The 23,196-nt window shown below is 40.9% G+C and overlaps 1 protein-coding gene across 1 annotated transcript in view; it reads right to left on the bottom strand.

The window, feature by feature from the left end:
- ST7 (suppression of tumorigenicity 7) overlaps window positions 1-11,000 on the bottom strand; it is a 142,740-nt gene extending 131,740 nt beyond the window's left edge. Inside the window, exon 1 of the mRNA XM_027682281.1 lies at window positions 10,661-11,000. Within this exon, the coding sequence (XP_027538082.1) occupies window positions 10,661-10,811 (151 nt within the window). The 5' untranslated portion in view covers window positions 10,812-11,000. The remainder of the gene's footprint in view (window positions 1-10,660) is intronic.
- Window positions 11,001-23,196: the final 12,196 nt, after the last annotated feature.

Raw genomic sequence — 23,196 nt, 5'->3', positions numbered from 1 at the left:
TGCAATGCAGACTTTCTCAAAATAATCACAGAAAGCTAAATTGCATTTCTACCTCACAGACACCAATTTATCAGCTAAGGCTTTAAAATAAAGCAGCATCAGCCCTGTACAAGTAACACCCACAAGACTTGGGATGTTCAGAGATTCCCCTCTGCTTTGGTGAGGACAAAAGGCACAGAAATAAAATCGTATCTGCAAAAAGTCAAACTAAGTTACATCTTGAGCTGTATAAAAACAGTTAATATATATCAAAATAAATCCAACAAACCAATAAGACTATTTTAACAAAATAAATAAGGAGACAGCAAGGTAAGAAAGAGGATACAGCAGTCCCCAAACCAAAGTGAATATTTATTTCATTTTTGAATGAGAACAAAACTGTTGAATGTGGAGAAAAAAAAATAATAAAAGGTCAAGGAAAGAGATACTGTGACAGGAGAAACAGATATAATTCAAAGGACTTAACATGTCCAAGATATGGCTGAGTGTAAGATTAAGAGAATATACAGAAATCATCTTGCTGAAAGAAATGGCATTTGAAAAAGCAAGCCCAGTACCAAAACAGTTTTAATAAACCGATGAAACTCCCCAAATTACGCCAGAATACTTCATATTTCTGTACTTAATATGCAGACCCAAGCTACTGCCTTATGATGAGGCAGTAATATGTGAAACTTCAGTATTTTAAAGATAACAATAAATGAAGCAAAGGAGGTACCTGAAAAATAGGATAAAATGCAAAATAAATAAATCATGCCAGACCAACCAGATGTGCTTCTTTATTAAAAGTATTCAGTTCTCTTACCAATAAAAATGAGTAGCTCTAAACTGTCTGGATTTCAGTGAAGTACTGAGAGTGCCACAGAAAGATAGTTAAAATAGGGGACGTGGGGAAGAGAGAGAGCACTCATCTGGGAGTGCTGGACTGTGAGGACAGCTCACGGATCTGCCAACTGAGTATTTTTATTACCAAAACCAGGAGGTGCTGAAGGCTCCTGGTATGAGCTGCCAGAGATGCCATATCAAAGTTAATGGAGCAAAAGGCAAGGGACCTGCAAGGAAAAATATTTCCAGTGGAAGATAAGAAGGACTAATTACACTGTATGAGGCAGTTAAAGAAGCCTTACCTCGTCGTAGGATGTACAACACTGGTTACCCAATTATGATACGGACAGAAAACTGAAGGAGTATTACCAGCAGAATCAAGGACATCCAGCCATTTTAGGAGAGCAGGCTAAGAGAGCCCAACCGACTCAATCTCATAACGGAAGGACAAGAAGGAAAAATCCCATGAGTGCACTGGGAACCAGTCCTCATGGCAGCAGTGCTGGTTACAAGGGTAAAGAAGAGAGCTGTCCTGAGCACAAATGCATGCAAGCCAGCCACAAACACATCTAAGCTGGAATGAGAGCAAGGTTTCTATCCACCAGAGTTATCAGGTTCTGGAAAAAGTCTTTCAGTGCAGCAGTTTATGGAAAGATAATGTAAAATAACATTTAGGACTGGAGTCAGGGACCCAGAGAGGCCTGTACAGTCCCTACATACTCCTCACAGGAGGACATCAAGCATGAAAACTCCAGCTTTCTCAGAACCACTGACAAGATGCCCTCAAAGTGTAACACAGGCCACACCCTGTGGCCAGGTCTGGGGAAGTCCTGCAGTCCACCTTCAGAAATCCTGGAGCTAATGAGAGCTCCTCGAGACTCTTGTTCCCCACAAGACTATGTGGTTGTTGGGGCAGCTACTAGCACAGCTGTGATCAGTACTTTTAAATCACAGACTCCTGACAAGGATTTCTGGGAATACGTAGGACAATATTTGCTACTACAGAGTCTGTTGTGCTTGTATCAACCCTTCTGTGTCCTGACCCAATGAGCTGGACAGACGGACACAGGGACCAGAAGGCACTTTTATAACAACACAGCACAATACAGGAGCCTACTCTGAGCAGGCAGATAAATCCGTAAAGTTAAGCGCAATTGAGAAGACACTTCAGCAGTAGTTGTGCATCAGTGCAGCCCTGCACAAGACTTCCGCAGCTTCTTCTCTCCACAGCGAGGAGGATTCATCAGCTCAGCTGCAGCATACTGCTGCTGCACAAAGTCAGCTTCTGCTCAAGAAGCACCTTGAGTTTCACCCAGGGACTCTCTGTCCCCTTGTCCCCTGCACAGGGTATGGTAGGCCAGCTGCAAGCCTTCTCTTGACGGGGTCTAGTTTAACCTTCTCTCTGAAAACTGATGAAATGACTAGCCTGGGACTCTAAGCTGAGCTTTGTGTAAAACATACAGCTGGGTACACTGCTGTCAAGTTCATTTCAGAATTAAAAATAGCAAGAGAAATTTTACATGGAAGATTAAGTCTACTAGTGGATCATATAACAAGCCACGCCGTAAAAAATTTTCAGTCCTCAGCATAAAACATACAGGACGTGTTATGAAAACATTCAGTTATGTGAAGTTCAACATCTATGACACTTTCAGCTTACAGGCTTATTTTCTTGAGAAATAAACGGCAGCGTTACGAAATAAGACAACGATGATGATAACATTTCTTGTACTTTAAATCTGATCTCTGAGTGTCTTGCCACTGAGCACAAGACCCTGCATATCAACCTACCAGGCCTGACATTTAATAAGCCAAGTTTATTTCTAGAAAGTGAGCTGGAAATTAAATCTCATGGTTGCAGCTGGCACACTGTGCAATACAGGAATCTTAATGATGATTGCATTTCATTTTTGCCCTGTAACTTTCATCCTTCTAATCGGTATATTTAAGTGTACTTAATCACTTAAGCATTGAGTCTACCACAGGACAAATCTCCAGTTTATACTTCACAATAATAAATCTTTGTCTTCTCTCAGCAGCTGGCGAGGTTTGATTTGGACTTTGAATTTAGGCCTTTTCCTCAGCCTTAACAGTAACAACTTGTTTGTTCTGTCTGCTGAAAGCGTGACATAAACTCTTGTCTTTAAATGCATTAACATTGCTTAAGCTTAGCGTTCTCGGTGTTAAAACTGGTTGCCCTTCTGCAGTGCCTGACTAAGCCACACAAAAAATCCAATTAGCCTGTGTTGGGATTTTACAAAGCAACTTTCACTCATTTGTATTTACACAGCATCACTGGTCCACATGTCACTTCACAGACACGAGGACAAGCTGGAGTTCATAACACAATCTTTCAATAGATGCCTCCAGTGCCACAAAAAGCTAATTTAAAAACAGGCGGAAGGGGCCTTCAGACATTCCCTTTAATAGTAACATCCCCACAAGCATCTCACAGTCCAGCCACAGGACCAGGTTTGGTGTTATCCTCAATTCTTTGACAAATGCCCTAAGTATGTTCCTGAAGTAGCTCCGGTAAAAAAAGGCAAAATTTAGATGTGACCATCAAATCACAAAAGGGAAAACTGCTTTTGGACTGAAGCAACTGGGGATTCTATCCCCAGTATTGCTACAGGCTTCCTGCATTACTTTAGTATACTACTTGGGCCCAAGTCATTGAGAATTCATGCATATTAACTACCTGTGCAATAAAGCCCTGGATGTGTGCAGTAAAGCCCTGGACCTCTGCTTGCAAAACAAACCAAGCCGTCGAACATTTGAAGGATAAGGGTCTCATTTACCTATGGCTTAGTTCTCCTTTTACAGTTCAACAGAATTCTCAGTTGTGTTCAACATACTAACGGGTATGTGGAGCAGGGCCTTATTTTGCTAAGTATAAAATATCTTCTTAAACAACTAGCCTTGTTATAAAAAACCTGAATCCTGACTTGTTGTGACTGCTGCACAAAAGACTGCACCTTCATTAACTTCTGACAGTAGTGTTCATTCCTGCAGATTTCAGTCCAAAAGAAACTGCTTGGTCAACCTAAGTCACCACTTAAGTGGTTTTATTTGCTTTATCACTTGCCAAGAAGACAAATAACTCTCCCTCAGGCACAGAGCTTGCCAGCTGACTGAACGACACACAGAAACCTTGGACTCGGCGGGGATTGCTCTCTGGGACATGCACAGCAGTCCTGGCACATCTGGGGTCTATCGGAGCCTCTGTGCTTGCACAACACACCTGCACACCATCAGCAAGCATTTCTAACTGGGTGTGGGGTTTTCTAAACCTCAACATGATAGCGTTTTAACTAGTCAGCTCTCCTATTTATCATGAGCCATTAGATTTCACTCCCAGTTCCCCCACAGTCAAGCCTGGCACTCCTCATCACACTGACAGTTAATACCACAAGAGCCAAAGCCCTTGCCATCACAGTTGGGTCCAAAACCACATCTTCAAAAATCTACTTTAAAAAAAACTTAGCATGTGTATTCCTCTGGGTTCAATTTGCTGCCGCCCCTTTTTTAAGATTAGTCTCCCCTATAATTAAAGGCTACTTCAGTACCTGCTATTTTCTTCCTACAATATAGTTTGCAGCGTAAGCAACCACCTCTCTATTAAAGTGAGGGCACTGCATGCAGCATGTTCTGCAGCCAGGCTGCTTCTTCAGACCACAGATGATTTGGGCCCCAATTCTGCCTGCTGTAACAGGCATTTTAACTCCAAATATTTAGGAAGCTCACTATATGTTTGTCAACTAGATTAAAGCTCCTACATCTCCTTAGCTACTGTCAAGTAGCTTCCGTGGCTTCTCTGTGATTAGATTAACAGCTTCCTTAGGCTAGCAGCATGTTATTGCTAGACTCTCCACAGAGAATCCATTTTAAAACACAGACATGTCATTCCCTCCAAAATCCCTCTTTTATCCAACATCATCTTCCCAATTCCTGCCAGGTGCTGCTCTCAGGCATGCATCATGTCCTTCTGTTCTTCACTTAATGTAGAGCTTTGGCACAGAATTATGTGTTTTCCTCTCTCTTTTCAGTCCTTCAGGCACTGACACCACTTAGCACTTCTTCTGTCTTTCACAAATGCAAATTTATGATCTAGATTTTTGTATTTGCTCTGTTTACAAAATAACCACACAAAAAATATCTATTTTACGTTTTTCCTTTAATTTAGAATGGTGGTATTTATGCAGCCTCAGACAATTAGGACCTATAATCCCTGTGAACAATGGGGGGGCTTATGTTCTTTCAGGCTAAATTTATCCTGGCAGTCACTGGATGCTTTGGGAAAATCCTACTGCATATATGCAGTTTTAGCAGCATTTCCGTAGATTTCCATCAGCACAGAGGACATTAGACTTCAGTTAGAAACTGGCAGCACAGCTCCATGGTTGCCTATTGGTCAGGGTTACAGTAAGCTCACTCAATATGTTGTCAAATATTATTTTGAAGGCTCTGGCTTACACATTTCCCCTGAAATAATGTCTGCAAATCTTCTAGAGCTTTTGCAGTAATAAAGTCAATTTCTTAAAGAAGCAGTTTTTGAAAACCTTGCATTTCCCACAGACTTCATTCCATTTTCGGCATTTGATGCTGACTGAAAAATTAAGCTCAATCAAAAAGTCAAACTGGTGAAGAAACGTCAGAATTCATAGAAACAAGTATCTTTGTACAGCTGCATCCATCAGGAATTGATCAAACAAGTTTTGATAGGGCTTTTCCCCCAAGAACACCCAGTTTAATCTATAAAGACTTTTGTCAAAAATAACACGCTACTTTCATGCCCATCATAATCTTTTCCATAAAAAATTTAAAGGAGAATTTCCCAGTGTACCATGATGAAAATACATGTGCTATAGCCAGGTAGCAACTAATTCTTTTCCAAAACCCAAAAAGACAGACCAAAGAAACCTCTAACATCCAAACCCTGTCTGGAGACTCAGTAGTCACTATGAATGCTTCGCGGTGCTTTAACTGATACAACTGAAGAGAGAGCTTAACAGTAAAGAAAACACTGTTTACTTTAATTCCACTAAGACAGCAGAAAATAAGATCAGTATTTAGGAAATATTTTATTCACATTCTAAGAAATGCAAAAATTAATGCAAGTGATTTCCGGTCTGTGAGTAAACTATCTATCGATAACCAATTCTGTGAAATCCATATGCAGAATTAATGCTGACCTTGACAGAAATGGTCATGCATTTGGAATTTTACTTTCAACAGCCAAGTTCTTAAAAAAACCCCTAAATCTACACTGCACTTGGAGGGAGCTAAGAGTTCTTCCATTTCCTTTGGTGGCATAGGAGTTTTGCTCCAGGTTTTCTGTCAACTCACAGCCACGTCTATAGCTCACACAGCAGATGCTTACAGGGAAATCCATCACAGTGATGGCAGATGGCTTTGAAGAAGGGCCAAGCAACTACCTGTAAGTCTGCAAACTTAAAACTAACTGTCCTTCAGTTCTTCTCAGAAGAAAGAATCTCTTCACTCTTTTTTAATCCATTTGAAATTCCCTGGCCTTTGTCAGGTTAATGTTTTCCAACCCTCATGATTAACTTCCCAAGCTTAAATTTATGAAGGGGAACAATACCTCCTGACCAGCTGTCAACCCCCCAGATGCCCAGTCCCCAAAAAATACTTCTGCCCTAAGGGTGGTTTATCACCGTAGCTCTGCACACATACAGCTTCAGATTGCCAAATATCAGCAGACGGAAAAAAGTGACCATTAGTTAAATTTTAATGACAGATAAATGTTTCATGCTGCCACTTGAATTTGAGACCATGGGAATGAAAAGGTACTTTTTTTCTCACATTGCAACTTATTGGGGCACATTGCACCAGTGCCCAGTACAGATCTGCAGGGCCAGGAAGCCCAGAAAGGGAAGACCATAGAGATGAGATGAGCTTCAGTGACAGCAGCCTCCACCCTAAGACAGCACAGCCCAAACAGGAGAGGCAGGCTCCATCTCTTCATCTCCCGCAGTACTTCTGCTTATGGATTCACACCCAGTTCTCTTGCACGGTTTAATACCAGATAGTTTCATAAAGCGAGGGTTCAGTGAAATGGGAGTTTCCCAAGTGCTCTGCTTACCAAAGTCAGTGCAATGTGCACACCGATGAACATATTTGAGGTGGGTCACATCACCATACCATTAGGCTGTCTAGAAAAACCTCTCCGTTTTGTGTCTTCAGAGAGACTCTTGGATGAAGAAAAAGTGTTGTTATCCTAATTTTACAGGACTTTCAACATGTCCACTCTGCCCCCCTGCCCATGCATGCACCAAACCGGAGGGGGGTGAGTAGGGACGTGGCAATGGCCAGTGATACCAGCCCTGCTCCACACCAGCCTCTTCCCTCTCTAGATGGCAGCACCATGCGCAGTGTTTCAGGTGCTGGGCTTTAAGAGAAGCCTATTTCGTGGTCACAAATCCCACATTAATTAAAATTCTAGGTAATTGCTTGAGCAGGCATTATTTTCAGTCAGTCCTAATAATAATAATAAAAAAACCATAACGAAGAAAGACAGCCGTTTCTCAGAACACAACTTTGTCAAAGCCAACGGTTCCTCACCAAGGTGGTCTTCCTCCTCCAGCTGCAGTTATCCCGGGCTTGCTGACCTTGGGGACCTGGCAGGACGTTACTTGCTTTCTTTCATTCTGCAGGTTTCTAACCCTCTCATCACTAGAGTTTCAGCTGGTAATACCACAAGGCCTTGCTCCAGCACAGATGAAGCGGGATGTTCCTCAGAAAGGTAATAATACTCCACAGGCACCGACAGAGCCAGACCCAACCCAGAGCTCATACCCGTATACTTATTTTTCACACTTTTAGGACATCAGTTTTTCTGATTTCTCTACCCTCAGCAACCCAGAGGTTTCTTCCTGGTTGCCTTGTCACAAGCCAGTTGCATTTAATGCTCTGGTCATTAAATTTGTTTTTCTGTTGGACTTTTAAAGGATAAATAAAATAATCAGAAACTGCTTAACTTCTAGGACTCTTTCCTTCTTAAGATATGACTAGAAACCCATACTCTTATGTCAGGAAAAACAAGCTGGGTTGCACATTTTTAGAAGAGGTGTGTCTTAGTTCAGATTAGTATGGCATTCAGATATCATGCAAGCGCCAACACGGGAGGAAAATACAGCATGTTATATAAAATAATCATGTTTAATTATTTTGGAATAAGATTAAAACATCCACTTCCTCAACTGCTTATTCTGTATTTAATATTTTAGCCTGGTATATTAAGTGTCCTCTCTTGCTTCCTCGCTAAGGGTCTGGTACAGTTACAACAGCTCAAACTCTCCTATTCATAAAGGGCATCAAGCTTAAAAAAAAAAAGAAAAAACTTCACCTATGAAACACCACAGTTAGATTAACATTAATATTTTTATATTACAGACTAGATTTCCCTTTGGTTGTATCACAGTAATGTATTCCACTGAGGATACTGAAATTATGCTTGGCCAAACTATGAGGACTTTCAAGCCTGGAAAGCCACAGTAACAGACAGGATGACCAACTTGCACCACCACAGCCACCAAATGCTCAGGGCGAGCACACCTGTACAACATCAAAAGAGGGGAAAAAAGTCCCCACACTTCATTATAGTAAAACTTTCTGACACAAGTGACCACTGGCCTATTTGGTGAAACCATCTACAACGACTCTGACTGCCGATGGTGCACAAGCAATAATTTAAGGCTGCATGAACACTAGTCTCTCCTATTTCACCATCAGATTTGAAGACTTGCAGACATGGGAAACCCAGAGGTTCCCCGAGCAGCTGATTCACGGTTTGCTAAAAATTAATACCAGATTACGGCAAAATTGAGTTTGCCCTCTGTTTCCAGTCATTAATTCTTATCATTCTTTTCATGATTAAAAGGCCATTTCTTTCTCCCCCATAACAATACCTCCTTATTGTAATCTAGCCACCTCCCAAGTAAAATCTTTTATTCTGATGCTTCTCCTAGCCTTTGAATCATTCTTCCATCATCTTCTCTAGCCTGTCCACTTCCTTTTAAAAATACTGACATTAGACATGGAAAAACAAAATCACACAGCAGTAGGAAGCAACCAGGTCCCTTAGGCAGGTGCTCTCCTGTACATGCCACGCTAGTCCTTCATATCACATCAGCCCACTGTGGGCTCGGTTTAAGGTGTCTGTTCTAAATATCTAAAATCTTCCTAAATCACTATTTCAAGAGGTGCAAATCATACCTGTGGAACTGCATTTTTCTCACTGGCTGCCTAAGCCTGCCTCTGGTGGTACTAAAAACCAGTTTGTTTGACCTCAACTCACCACCAGATCCAGCTTGTTCTGGGAAAATGCCCAGTCATTGTTTTTATCACCATATTATTTCTTTATGCCACACAGAAGTTTTAGTAGCAACATTTACACATTTATTTTCACATCACTGAGATATATTTGATATCACATAGCCAGCTGCTGTGCTATCTTATGAGAAACCTTAAACAATGACAATAATAACTTATTGTAATCAACTGGAGGGGGGGGAATTCACAATAAATCAAATAGTTTTTAATCAGTTCAAAAAAGCTTTGAAAAACTAAACAAAACAAAAAACCATCATGTTATTGCCACTGCTGTTTTTTTAATAAATCCCATTTAGGAACAGATGATGCATAAAGACCAAACTGAGCCTATTGTTCTCCCCTGGTAACTCATTTTCATCAGGCACTTTGGAGCTTACTGGTAATTTTTTCAGTCTTTTTAACCTCCTCAAAGATTTCATACTGTCATTTTACTTGCATTTTGAGACATTTCAGTAAACTCCAAGATGACTCAGCTGAAGACAGCCGGAGTAACATTTCAAATGAGAAAGTTCATCAAGAATTAGCTTGCTCAAATTCAGGAAGAAATCAGAGGGGGTTGATTAGGTCTCAGATGGATGCCAATCATTATCAATAGCAAAAATTATGAGATACAGCATTCTGACATTTTTGCTTGACAACCATTGCCTGCAACGTTTACCTGGGACATACACATTACATAAATTATTAAGACTCAAGCAACAAGAATTACATCCTGTTCTAAACAGTGTGTGGCAATATCAAAAGAAACAGGATATTGTTCAAAGACATACTGTGAAAAACTGACCCAAACTGTATTTAACGGTTGTTTATAATTGCCTTTACACTTAAAGTGAAAATTGCAGTATGCTGAATTTTCTTTTTTTTTTTTATTCTTCTTTGATGCTGGATTTGCCAAAGGCTTATCAAATGAGAACAGGCCAGGTGGGTGAAAAATGCTCAGATAACATTCAACTTCCCAGCAGCAGGGATGCCACATGGCTTACATCGCATCTTCCCTCAAAAAAAAAAAGCCTTCTCCAGCATGGGGGGCGGAAGTTAAATGAAAAAGTAGATAGGTAGGAAAAACGAGCAATTTCAAGATAAAGACATAACAGCCCAATCCAAACCGGCTAACACTACATAAGTTACTGCTGATTCAGTACAGTAGTGGTACACTACCTTAGCGAGTCTAAACAGCCAAAGTCCATTGCAACAGAGATAATCTCCCAGTAAACTTGCACTCTTATTATTTGTTATCATCCAGAAGAAGCAGCTGAGATCTAATTTTTATCAGAAACACAATAAAAGTTTTAGCTCTGTTTGAAAAAACAAATGCTTGGGTACAATGTACGTAGTATAAACAGCGTAAGCCACTATCAGAAAACCCGAGGGGGCAGTGGCGGGCGCTCCCCCATCGACAGCCCGGCGCCCCTTCCCCTGTCCCCGGGCTGAGCCGCCCCCCGCGGGCAGGGGAAGGGGCGGCGGGCACATGATCGCAGCCTACCTGTGGTTAAATTGTCATTGATCTTCAGCGGCACCCTTAAGATGTAGACGAGGAAGAGCATGATGAAGAACCACAGCGTCCAGAGATAAGTCCAGGACCAGACGATGCAAGACTTGAGCTGTTCCAAAAAGCCCATCCCAGCTTCAGCCATGTTTTTTGGAGAGAAAAGAAAAAAAAAGAAAAAAAAAAAAGAAAAAAAAAAGGGGGGGACGGAGGAGGGGGGGTGAGGGGAGAATCCAGCCCAAACGCTGCTCTCTGCTGCCACAAGCTCTCAGCGTGTGTTTGTGGGATGGCTCACGCCTCTCTCCCTCCCCGGGCCGGCTCTCCCCCGCCCCGCGGGGCGCTGCGGGTCCCCGCGGGAGGCTGACGGCCCTTCCCGCCGCCAGCCCTCGGCCGGAGCTGCCCCGCTAAAATGGACTCCTGCGAGCTCCCCCCCGGCCGAGCGGGTGGGGACGTGCTGCGGTGGCGGCGCCGGACCTGCCCCCAGCCGGGCTCGGCCGCGCCCCGCGGCTCGGCCCCTGTGCTCGCACCCCGGCCCTGCCGCATGATGAAACGCGGGGAAACAGCGAGAGCCTGCGGAGACAGCGCGGGGCGGGCGGGGAGAATAAAGGGAGGGAGGTGGGGGGGGAAGGCCGTGCAGCTTCTTTTTCCACATCTTTACGATCTTGAACAAGAATTTCAGGCGGTAGTTTCACTGTGTTAGAGGACTTTAAGCCTAAAAAGGATGTTTTTTTGCAGTTGACTCGCCTGAGCGTTTTGCTGGGGTAATGTAACAGGCACAGTTCTGCGTGCGTGTGTGCGTACAGTTTCAGAGTCCTGAACTGTAAAACTCCCTCCTTGGAAGATAACTATGTGTCACAATAAATGGGTTGGAAAGGACCTTAAAGATAATCTAGTTCCAGCCCCCCTGCCAAAGGCAGGGATGTCACCCACTAGATATGCGTGTCATTAAAATAATGTTAGTAAAGCATAAACTTCAAGTCATAAAATTGTACTTTTGAAAAATACATTTTGCTTCTTCCATAAATGAGGTATTTATTCATGAAACAAGATTTGACAGCAGAATGTGACAAAAATTCCGAGGCTGGTTAACAGAGCTGGTCCCTGCTTTTTTTTTTTTTTGATGTTACACAGCTTACATTTAAGTAGATACACACTGCATATTGCAATTTGTTTGGATCTCTCTCCTATGTTTCCACAGTCTGTATCTAGTGCGATAACACTCTCCAGCATCTCAAGAAACAGGTGCTATTTATTAAGAATTACCAAAAAAACCAAAAACTCTGGAGAATTTCTCCAACTGATAGTAGCCACTCTGTCCTGAGATTTTCTGGTCTGCCAATGAAAAACTGATCACAGAGAAAAACATAGTAGCTTTTCCAGAATGTTTACAATACCCAAAGACATTAAACCAAAATAAATTTCTAGTTGTACAAATTGATACCTTCTCATGGTAGCAAAGACATGAAACTTGTTCTTCCACACTGCTATGAGTCTTGAAGCTGGATGGGGAATACTGGCTCTGTCTTATGCATCTGATGGTGACAGGATCTTCTGATAAAGGGACCATGGTCTCCATATCAGAATATTGGTGCAACACTGGCAGAAGTTTTTCCTGCTAAGAAATCACAAAACTTTTACAACTAGAGTATACAAATTAACTACAAAAAAGTAATTTATAGTTTAATTACACACCAAAGAAAACCACTTGTCAAATATTTCAGCTTCCCCTGAAGCTGAAATTATAAAGGTGAGAAATACTTAATACATTGTCACATCTAAAAAACTTCAACATTATTCAATCATGCAGTTATTTATAAAACAAAATATTAATCTCATGTTCTCGTATGTATTGGTAAAAAGACGAAAGCTCTAGGCAATTTTTCAGCTCTAGGCAATTTTTCACTTTTAGAAATTTTCTTCTACATATTTTAATTTTCAGAATATTGCTTATATTTTTTAATAGTTTTTTAATTATGATTGATTCCTTTTATGTGTGAAAGATAGAGGTGGTTTGTGGAGCTTTTTAAAAGTTTATTATTATAAACAACTTTTCCTTTTCATTCTATTTTCTTTTATTGAAAGATAGGAGTGGATTGTGTTGGTTCCTCCAGCTCTGCTTTCTTTATATCTCTTGTATTACTAGAAGATCAAAACACTACAAACTGTGCTCACTTAAAGCACTGTTATTAATTGTATGCCTTTTTTCTTCTAAGCACACCTGTTTCTTCTTCCCCTAAAATTACAGCAGTTATTAATACTTTGCAGTAATGTTATGCATTTCACTCCTAAATCTCCAATGTTTTTACAGTGAGCACTAAGTATTTAAAAACCAAGTGCTAACAGAGTCCAGTTCTTCAGGCTCCCAACCAACAAAAAAACCCAAAACAAAACAATGACCAAAAAAAAAAGTACCAAAAAAACCCAAAAGAAAAACCCTCAAAACCTCAAGAAATAAAAACTGTTTGTCCAACCTCAAATGTTTGTGTGAGGTGAAGAATATTTATGGCCTAGGATATCTTGACTCATTACTAGCGTTGTGCACTCATGTGACAAATTACATTTCTGTTGTTTCTATTAAGAAGCACCTAAGCTGATACTCAAGGCAAGTTCACAGTTCAGGCTCTATTTAACACAAATTATCTCTCCTCTCTCAGTTCTGTTCAAAAGAAATGCCAATGATTAATATAAAGCCTTGAAACATGCATTTCACAAGTCAGAAGCAAACTGTTCACTCCTATGAAGAGAGACAATTTTATTGAGTGTCATCTGGCTTGAGGCACTCATGTGGCCTCAAGCTGTAACGGAATAAAGCTGAAGTGATCTTTGGACAAAAATAATTTTGAAAATAGTCTTTTACCTTTCTGCTAAGGTTTTCCACTCAATTATCTCACTTGTTTAGAGCTTCTCCACACAAGCCCTCAGTTCCTATCTCAAAATAATACCTGTAAGTGTGAACACTAATTTGTTTGCCATAAACTGAGTTGTGTTCCTAGTTTCTCATATGACTGTTGATGACTTTGCTAAATGAAATCAGGAAGCAGAAGCGATGACGGTTATTAAACATGAATGAAGTTATTGTTTCTTTCCAGAAGAAATAAATTATCTTGAACTTGGGTCCCAGCAAGTAAGAAAGAATAAATAGGACCACTATGCGCAAAATTCTAGTTTGAAATTTTTGCCAGCACAGTATTTGTATGTGGGGTTTCAATGTTTCGGGTCCTTTTTTTTTTTAATAAACCTTTAATATCTTCTGTCTGATAATTTCAGAGGTCAGATTGAGAGACTTTTTCTAGGCCCACAGTGTACAACCCCCTTGGAACCTGGCTATAAAATAAGATTGCATTCAGGTCTTGGAAGCCAAAAGATGGCCAGGCACGTTAGTTGAGGACATTCAGAAAGGGCACAAACAAGACCCACATGAGCTCCACGTACATGTAAGCACTGGGAAACATTGTCAGCTTGGTTCAAAGACGCCAGATATCCCCCTGACCTTCAGCTGATGCCTCATTAGCAACTGAATTCCATTAAGCAGCGTTATGCCCAACAGATTTTAATCCAGATACATATTAAACAACAATATACATATGTATGCATCCTTATATCCACACGTGTATCTACATACATATAAATACATATGCATATACTGCATCTATTAAACATATCAGTTGCATATTAAACAATATCAGCACTGAACTGGAGATGGCAGTCTAAACTGGAATCAGCAATGGTTAGCAGTAGCATGCCAATACAAGTGAAAGCACTGGAGGAGAGTTCATGGGATCCTGCACCCAGCACTTTTCAGACATACCAAAGTCTGCATAAAATGGCTTAATCACATACTAGAAATCTGTTTTCAAAGTACACACAATCCTAAGTCACAATCCAGAGAACTGAAAATATGCTAAGAAACACTGAAATAAAAAGTCATGCTTAATTTACAGTTTAGTTTATGTGTTGTCATTAAAACAAAGATATTTCAAAAGTATGCAACTACAGACTTCTAAATAGTGTGCCTAGGCTGAAGTTTCTGTTCCCCATTCTAAAAGTGAGATATTATGGTATTGCAGGAATATTCTTCAGCTTATAGGAAGAGAGTAATATTTAAAAATATGCCACCATTCCTAATGAGGAAAAGTCAAATATGCCTTGAGCACCACTTGTCAAAAAGCTTTAAAGAATTGTCTCCAGTATTACCATGGTGTTGTCCATGGCCATGGGGACTCTGCCAGAAAAATGGGTAGTTGCATGGGAGGGAGGAAGGACTTCCTGAAAGTCATTTTAAGATCTTTACTGACAAAAAAAAATCAACCAACAAACTGCCCTAATTGCAAGACAAGTCACAAAACCCAAGTTAGAACTGGCTCAGTTAAGAATCAGATGTCAGTGCAAAGACAGGGCAAAGGGAGGTGTTGCTAAATAGCTGATGCAACTTGGAGCAGAGTTTCATTATTTCAAAATAATTCTTAAAAAGGAAAAAACCCCAACCAAAATCCAAAAAGAAATATAAAAAAAATCCAAACCTGTTTTCTTCTTTTGCTTTTTTACCTAGAAAATTACTTTTTTTCCCTAAAAATGAGATGGGAATTCTACCCTGACCATCAGCACACTTAGGCATCAATATGGCACAGTGCCCCATCCCAAACACACACATTTGCTAAAGAAAATAGATATTTTATTTTTTTTTATCCATGGAAATATCTCCTGGTAGCAATTAGGTATTTTTTTGAAGGAACTGGACACATATATTCATTGAGGCATTTTATTAAGATTCTTTATAAAAATTAGGTGGTGGGGCAACATACATCAGTATTTGTACAAGATGGTACATGCTTAGGGTTCATAAAAATCATGTGAGCTGCGAGGTTGGCCCTTGGTCAAAAAAGAGCTCTCCAGAAGTTAGAATCTGGCATCTGCATCCACACACGTTCGATACATCACAGGAGGCTGTGGGAGAAATATGGAGGCAGAGACAGATGGTGAAAAGCCCAGAGGCAACGAGCACTGGTTTCTCCCTCCCTCATTTAGGTTGAGGAAAAGGACAACAGCTCAGCACCCCACATCCGTGCCTTGGATTGAAGCCAAACAGTAATTTTTTATTTATTTATTTTTTAAAGGAGATGCATTTGTGGAAGATGGAGATGGAGAAGACATGGCATTTTTTTACTGACTGTATCTTCACTTTTTTTTTTAAGGAAAAAGATGTTGAGCATGGTCTTCAATTTGCTGAGCATTGATACCATATTTAATGAACAAACATTTTAAAGAGAGAAAAAGGTCTCTCCTCTGAAGTGTGCAATTAGCAGAGCATAGTTTATTTTTCCTCTATCATTTGCAACATGGCATCTTTACCAGCTATATATCAGTAGAAGCACAGAAATCCACTGACAGTGACATTTTACTTAATCTCCAGAAATTCAGAGGAAGGAAATCAAGCAGTCACAGTGCTGATCAAGTACAGATAATTATTACTGCTTGAAGCTGGCAACTATTATGGAAGATAAGAACAGCTCTGCCTGTAGGAAGGCAGGGACTGAGCAAGCAGCTCTTTCTTCCTCTGCCATGGAAGCAGGTAGCATCCAAATGGCACACGATTTCCTTATATCACAGCTAGATTTGGCTCCCAAGCCAAATCTTGTTAAACCTTTGCAAAATCAACTATCAGAATATTATTTGCTTTGCCTGATGCAGTTCTTTCTTCCTTGGCCTACTTGTCTTGCCTTTCCACATCTATCCAGTACATCACTGCTGAGAAATCCTCCCTCTGCAGACCATGGAGGCTCCTTCTTCTTTCCCTCTCCACAGAACGAGGTCTCCGTGAGCTCTTGTCTTTAGATTTGAGCTACAAAACAATTATCTGTCTTACATATTGGCTTCATCATATCTTACTTTCTTCCCTCTGTTGGTCTCCAGTCAGTTTTACTTGATCTGTTCTTGCTGGGTCACGGCATTCTCTCTTCTGCACCCAGCAGTAGTTCTTCACAAAGAAATTCCTTTCTCACAGCATCCTTTAATTCAGTCCATCCTGCCTCCCCTTTTAGTAGTGATGCAATCACTGTACCACATTACATTTACCTCACAATAGTTAGGTTATAATATTGTGAAAGAATAAGGAAAATATTTTGGTGATGTGTAATGAGAAGATACACCCAATATTGTCAATAACCCTGATGTAGTCTGTTAAGGAGAAAGAGAGTTCTGGAAAGGAGAAACCACGATGGTCATTTCTCAAGTGAAAGGGTCCTGTCTGCAAAAGTGACATTTCAGAGCAAGCTTGGCCTAAGATTTAAGGTAATCCATGCTCTAAATACTCAAGAAGCAGCAGAATAACGTTATGGACAGTGCTTCTGACTTGCAGGGTGGCTGGGCAATGCAGCTCTTGTCTATAAAACTCTTCTGTTCAGTTAGCGGGAACTGACAGACCCTGCAGCCTGTCTCAGGCCCTGCATGGGCAGGTGATGGGTCCAGGAAAGAGAGAAGGAAGCTTGCCACTAGCACAAACACTAGGGTTGCCGAACAACCTAAAACAAAACTCAGTGTTAATTGTTGGTACCAATGTCATATCTTGAAGTGGGATGTTACCTGAAATCGTTTCAAGAAGAAATTTTGTAGAATCATATCATAGAATGGTTTGTGTTGGAAGGGACCTTAAACATAGTTCCAATCCTCCTGCCATGGGCAGGGACACCTTTCACTAGACCAGGTTGCTCAAAGCCCAATTCAACCTGGCCTTGAACGCTTCCAGGGATGGGGCATCCACAGCTTTTCTGGGCAACCTGTTCCTATGCCTCACCACCCTCACAGTAAAGAATTTCTTCCTAACATCTAATCTAATCTTTAATTTCATTGATTTTGCAGTAGCCCTTTTTTCCCCTCTTTATCTGAATAGTTTGTATCTCTTTTCTTCTACATTATTTGAATAGATTGTGTGCTCTTTGGCCAAACTGGTCTAAGTGAATTCTACATTATATCTATGCTTTTATGTAACAATTTTGTGGTTCAGCCTTCTTCTGACTGTGAAGAACACAGAAGGGTAAGGCGATGGGGTCACCTGGTATGAGAAGATTTTCTTCCTTTTCACTCCTGCTAGTATTGGTAAGCACAAAGTAAAATGATTTTCTGTGTCATAAGTTACTGCTAGCTTAATCCCACTCATTATTTCTTATCATATAGCTCTGGATTTACTGCACAGCACAGTGTGATTGGACAGCCGTAGCTGAGACTGTTATAGACACAGGGGTGAGGTGGGTGCCTGCGGCCCAGGAAACACCTGCGTTTCTCACACACTCCACCTGCTTGTTGGGAACAAGGTGTGTTTGTACTCTAGCACCAGTCGATACCTGCAGTCCCATTATTCAGTACATATCCCTGGCCCCATTTACTACCTATTACTGAAATCTGCTATAGATACAGTATTATTCATTCCCTGATGGTTTCTTTTATGACACTTGCTACTACAAGGACTTCATAGACTGCATATGGATTTTTTCCACAATCTCTTTGCAAACAGAAGGCTGTGATGGAGAAGGAATAGCACTAAATATAGTCATTAATATGGGATGTTAGGCATCACTGGATACTCAAGACTTCATATTTATTAAACTCCAGCCTGACATGAGTTTGAAACAGCAAGTGCTTCTGCAAATTTGGGCTTCTCTGGGCTTGCATGCCCCAAGGTGAGAAACAAGCAAAAGAGGATTTTAAGAAGCATTACATAGAGACAAAATTCTTCTAAATCCCAAGAGCTGTTGCTGTGTGGGGAAAAGGGTGGTGGCTCTCCAGCTGTAGGGTGCACAGAGTGTTACAGTGGTTGGGAGAGGGTGCCAAAGTCAGGGTAGCAGGTTCAGTTTTGACAACAAAATGCTCTGCAATGGCTCTGAATATATAAATGAAGCATAGTGGTACTTACACCAGAGCTTTATACTGATACAGACTTGTGAGAGGTCACTATCTTTATAAAACTCTTTCTCTCAGACTTGTTCTCCTTGCCCAAAGGTGATCACGCATGGGCAGCTTGTGCTGCCCTCCCACAATCGCTGCAACAGAGGTGACTTGCCCAGCATTAGGGGTGCTCTGGGCGCTGGTAAGAGAAACACATACAGGTAGTAGTTATCACAGTGGTTTTCAATTCCTTCCCTTCTCAATATATCCTGCCCTTTCTACACATCATCCCTTAGAAACAGAACTCATTTTCATTCCTGCTTCCACTACTCAGCCATTTTCAGAAAGGAAGAGAATACTTTCTTCTGCTTCTCCCGTTGCTTTTACTAGAGATATTTGTATATTTTTCTTGCCCTCTCAACCCCCTGAAAATTAGCTGTTAGGCCCTTTCCATTCTGAGATATATTTATATGTTCCAAAAGCCTATATCTTTTCTATATTGCACTTTTATCTTCTGTGCTTGAGATTTAAATCCTTTAGAACCCCACTCCTACAGGCTACCCCAGGTCTGCTCTGGCTAATTGGTTTTAATGGCATACCTTCCACTCTGTTGCTCTGACAGAAAATTTTCTGTCCCATCTCATTTCCTGACAAACACACATCTCATGAATCCTCATTTATATTTGACTCCAGCGTTGGCTCACTTCACTTTCTCTTTAGACACAATCATTGCAGGTAAAAAAGCCAGCTTGTCTTCCTGCTGCTGACTGAATCAGTTGCTCTGCATGGCAGCAGGGAAGAAGAACAAGATGAAAACCCTGGTGGATAAGCAGGGAGCTTCACCTATACTCTGGGTGAAGCTTCTGTTCTTTTCCCCTCAGTATTTCCTAACCTTGCTGGCAGGCACAAATACCCATATTGAAGGGGTTTTTCCTTACAATTTCATCAAAAAACTATCAGAGATTCAGAGAAAAGAACATAGTAATGGTTGCTGCTCCCATGTTTTCACCTTCTGTGGTGATCCCCATCACCAAAAACTGCCATGATTGTAGCAAACCCATCATCTGCACTGAAAACCCACTGTTACAGATGACCTTGGAACCTCTTTCACTGGTTATGTTATTTGGTGATAATTTTGATGATTCCTAGAACAATAATCCTTGATCTGCTACTGTCCTGTTTCTCAGCCTTGTCATCATCTGTGTTTTACACCAGACACTGGGTTACCCTCTGTTAGCAGTTACAATTTGGGTAGCAACTTTACTGCATCTGAAAGGATCTTATCAAGAGGGTGAAGTATCAGGTAGCTGGATTTATCCTTTGGGAAATTATGCACTGGCACTCTCCACCTGCTTAATTTACATTCAGATAGAGTAACTGGCCATATCAACTCCTGGTAGGACTGCGAGGCACACAGTTTGCAGCTAAAAGAGCTAAGGAGAAGTAGACAAGTTCTTAAATGAAAGATGATGGCTCACTAAGTTTAGTAATGAACAGGGACAGGACACATACTCATTACTGATTTTAACACATTATTTTGCACCCAGAGAATCAGTCATGCAGAAACCTTTGCCTTGTAGCAAAGCCTTGAAACAGGAGCAGCACTTCAATTCTTCATGAACATATGGTATTTACTTTCTTAGCAACATCTCTCAGGTCTAGCCTTCTGCAATTGAGCTGGCTCCTGGCACCTGTGACAGCTAAAGGACTCTTCATGCTCAGTACATGCCTACAGGAACTTTAAACAGGGTCTTGAATGAAACACACATTTCAGGTACTCTAGAAGTAGTTCTGGCTAGATTGGTTGAGGATACTACCTGTCCCTACACGCAGAGCTTTTGAGACATATGGAAAATGCTTGCATGGATGTTACACTAGCTACCATCCCGTTTTCACCACTGCATGGCAGGACAGGTGAGATGCATTTCACAGCTTGTCAGCTTTGACTGATAATTGATTCCTTTTCTTTTCCATAGTAAAAAGGTAGGAAAAAAAGCTTATTATGTGTTTCCTAGCACAAGATGGGGTGGTGCATTTTACCTCCTCACTTTTAACTGACATCAGTGCCTACAAAGTACTGTCAAAATGCTTATTGCTGGCATAAATATCCCAAGTAACAAGGATACAGCTCATCACCCAAGATCACAGCAGCCCTTGTCTCCTCTTGCCAGGATGCATTTGCTGGCTGGTCCACATCATTAGGATACAGACAGTCTCATTTTTGTACACTCCCAGTGCCTGCTTTGTCAGTAGAGAAGGATAACATCAGGCACACATACCTAGCAGGGGCTGGTTGATTCTTTTACCTCCTTAATTTAGCATGGGCTCTAATGCTGGAACAGAAATTTTCTAATTGCTCATGAAGACAATGCTAGAGAATATTATAGCAATCAAGGCCAGATACTAGCAAAAGGAAATCCAAGTACTAGGTTAATATCATTATAGCCTGCAATATCACCAGGACTGAAAGGAACAATATACAGAGAAAAAACAAGTTCCTCAAAATTAACAGAAACAAAAAAGTACGATATAAAGAAATTACTTAGAAATAGTGGATTTCATGTAGAAATTAAAGCTGTTGGATTCAGTCTTTAATCTAAAAGCTACATAGTCTGGAAAAGCTCTTCAAATACCTAAAAGATGTTGCAAAGAGAATAGGAACAAGCCTTTCTGTATGCCCGCAGCTAAGACAAAAAGAGATCAGGATCCAGCATAGCAGATTTATCTTTTCCTACTATCTACCTTAATACTAATAATACCAAAGACTTACGGAGAGGAAGGATAATCTTTAACAATTTATTTCAGAGCAGACAAGTCTGTCCTGCCACATATGGTGAAGATGCAGCTGATTGTGCCATGCTGTGGAATAAAAACCAAGATGAACTTTTGCATTCCATTCAAGGATTTAAAGATTTCTAACACCACTATTGTTCAGAAATCTTACAATTGAATATTGAAATTTGGAATCTTTAGCCAAAACTGCTTTTTGGCTAATCATGTTTTTGCTACCTATTACAATTAAGTGAAAGATTTGCAAACCTTACCAACTTTTACAGCATCTGAAAGCTGATTTGACAGTCCAGGCATCATGTAAAAGGAAAGAATGAAACAGATTTTTCTTCCTGCTACTTAGTTTAAAACTGCTAATGACTGCTGAAAGCTCAGATTTCTACTCTAGTTGCATGTGCAGATATTAACCTTAAGTATCACAGCAAAGTTGATAATGTATAAAAAAAAATCTGTTTTTATTTTGAATATTGATTTATTTATTAATCAACTTGCTCCTTTTCCAAGTCTGTTTCCCTAATTTCCAAATTATGTGGAAATTATTACTGCATGGTTAGACCACCAGACAGGAGAAAGAGGTGCTAGGTTACTGTACAAATAGCAGGTTATTAATAGAAGGGCCACTGAGGCATTTGGGGCAGCAGCATCAAGAGTTTTGCCTGGGTTCAGACAGACTCTGCGAGGACAGGGAGAACAGTCTGAGCAACACCTGAAGCACACAGCTGCCATTTGCAAGGCTCAGGTTCAGGAGCAGCATGTGTGCCCAAACCGGTGGGCAGCATATGCTGATGCTCACAGGCACTGTGTACTGAAGACTTTGTCTGTGAGTGCTGTGCCAGCCTCCATCAGACCTGTGCTCCTGGAGTGCAACTTTTATTCCTCAGAGCTGCAGCGTCAGGCTCCCTGTTACCAGGCTGAATGGCAGGCTTGGTTGAGTGGAAACACATGGCACCTTTCTTCCTTAAAGAAAATCATAGCTCATCACAATCTTGTACCTCTTATCATTTTACTGACATGTCCTGTGTTAACAACTGGATGTGCTGCCTTACCTGGGAAAAGGCAGCATGACAGTGTCTCAAATCCCAGGGCTAATCTTTGGGCCCCTTGCTGCACAATTGGCCCTTCTAGCACCTTCACAGCACAGCAAGAATTTGAACATTTCTGCCTTTGGGCACCTAACTTTTGCCTCTGCAACAGATGCCCAGTCCATGACAATACACACTACCACCCAGTACCCAAGAAAGCCTGCACACTTGGCAGGGAGGCTGCTCAAGCAGCACAAGGAAAATACATCCACTGCATCCACATCCCAAGAGAAGGAATGTTAAGTATTTTTCCTGCACTCAAGAGCTTGCAGCTGTGATTTTTCAGTTAGGTTCATAAACGCTTCATCTGCAAAAGAGCAGATAGCCTTATTTTCTTTAAGCCAGAAGATTTGCTCCAGGGAGGCCGAGTCCTTTCTTTACCTCAGAGGACTAAAACTCTCTTCTCTGTGTTTGAGGGAAAGTATTCTAGGTTCCAGATATACCAGAAGTAGGCTGTTGCACTGTAATTGGCAAGGCCTCTGGGGGCATTTTTACTTGCTAGGAAAGAGATTTTGAGCATGTTTTTCTGAACCCCGACTCACAACAATGCTTGTCTTGCATTCACAATGGTGTGGCAAAGTTGCGGCTCAGCCTTCTACATTAACATTCTTAAGTAATTTCTGAAATAATCTTGAAGCGTAACTCAAATTGAGTTGCACACTGGGAAGCTATTTATTAAAGGAAGTACTCTCAGTTCTTTCCCTGATGCCTAAAGCAACTGTACTCAGTATACACTTGACATTGAAAATTAATAAGCACATTTAAATACAAAACTGAAATGAG

The sequence above is a fragment of the Neopelma chrysocephalum genome, unplaced genomic scaffold (assembly GCF_003984885.1).
Source record: "Neopelma chrysocephalum unplaced genomic scaffold, ASM398488v2 Primary Assembly neopelma1_62, whole genome shotgun sequence".
Taxonomy (NCBI): domain Eukaryota; kingdom Metazoa; phylum Chordata; class Aves; order Passeriformes; family Pipridae; genus Neopelma; species Neopelma chrysocephalum.
This window is presented reverse-complemented; position numbering and strand designations above follow the sequence as displayed.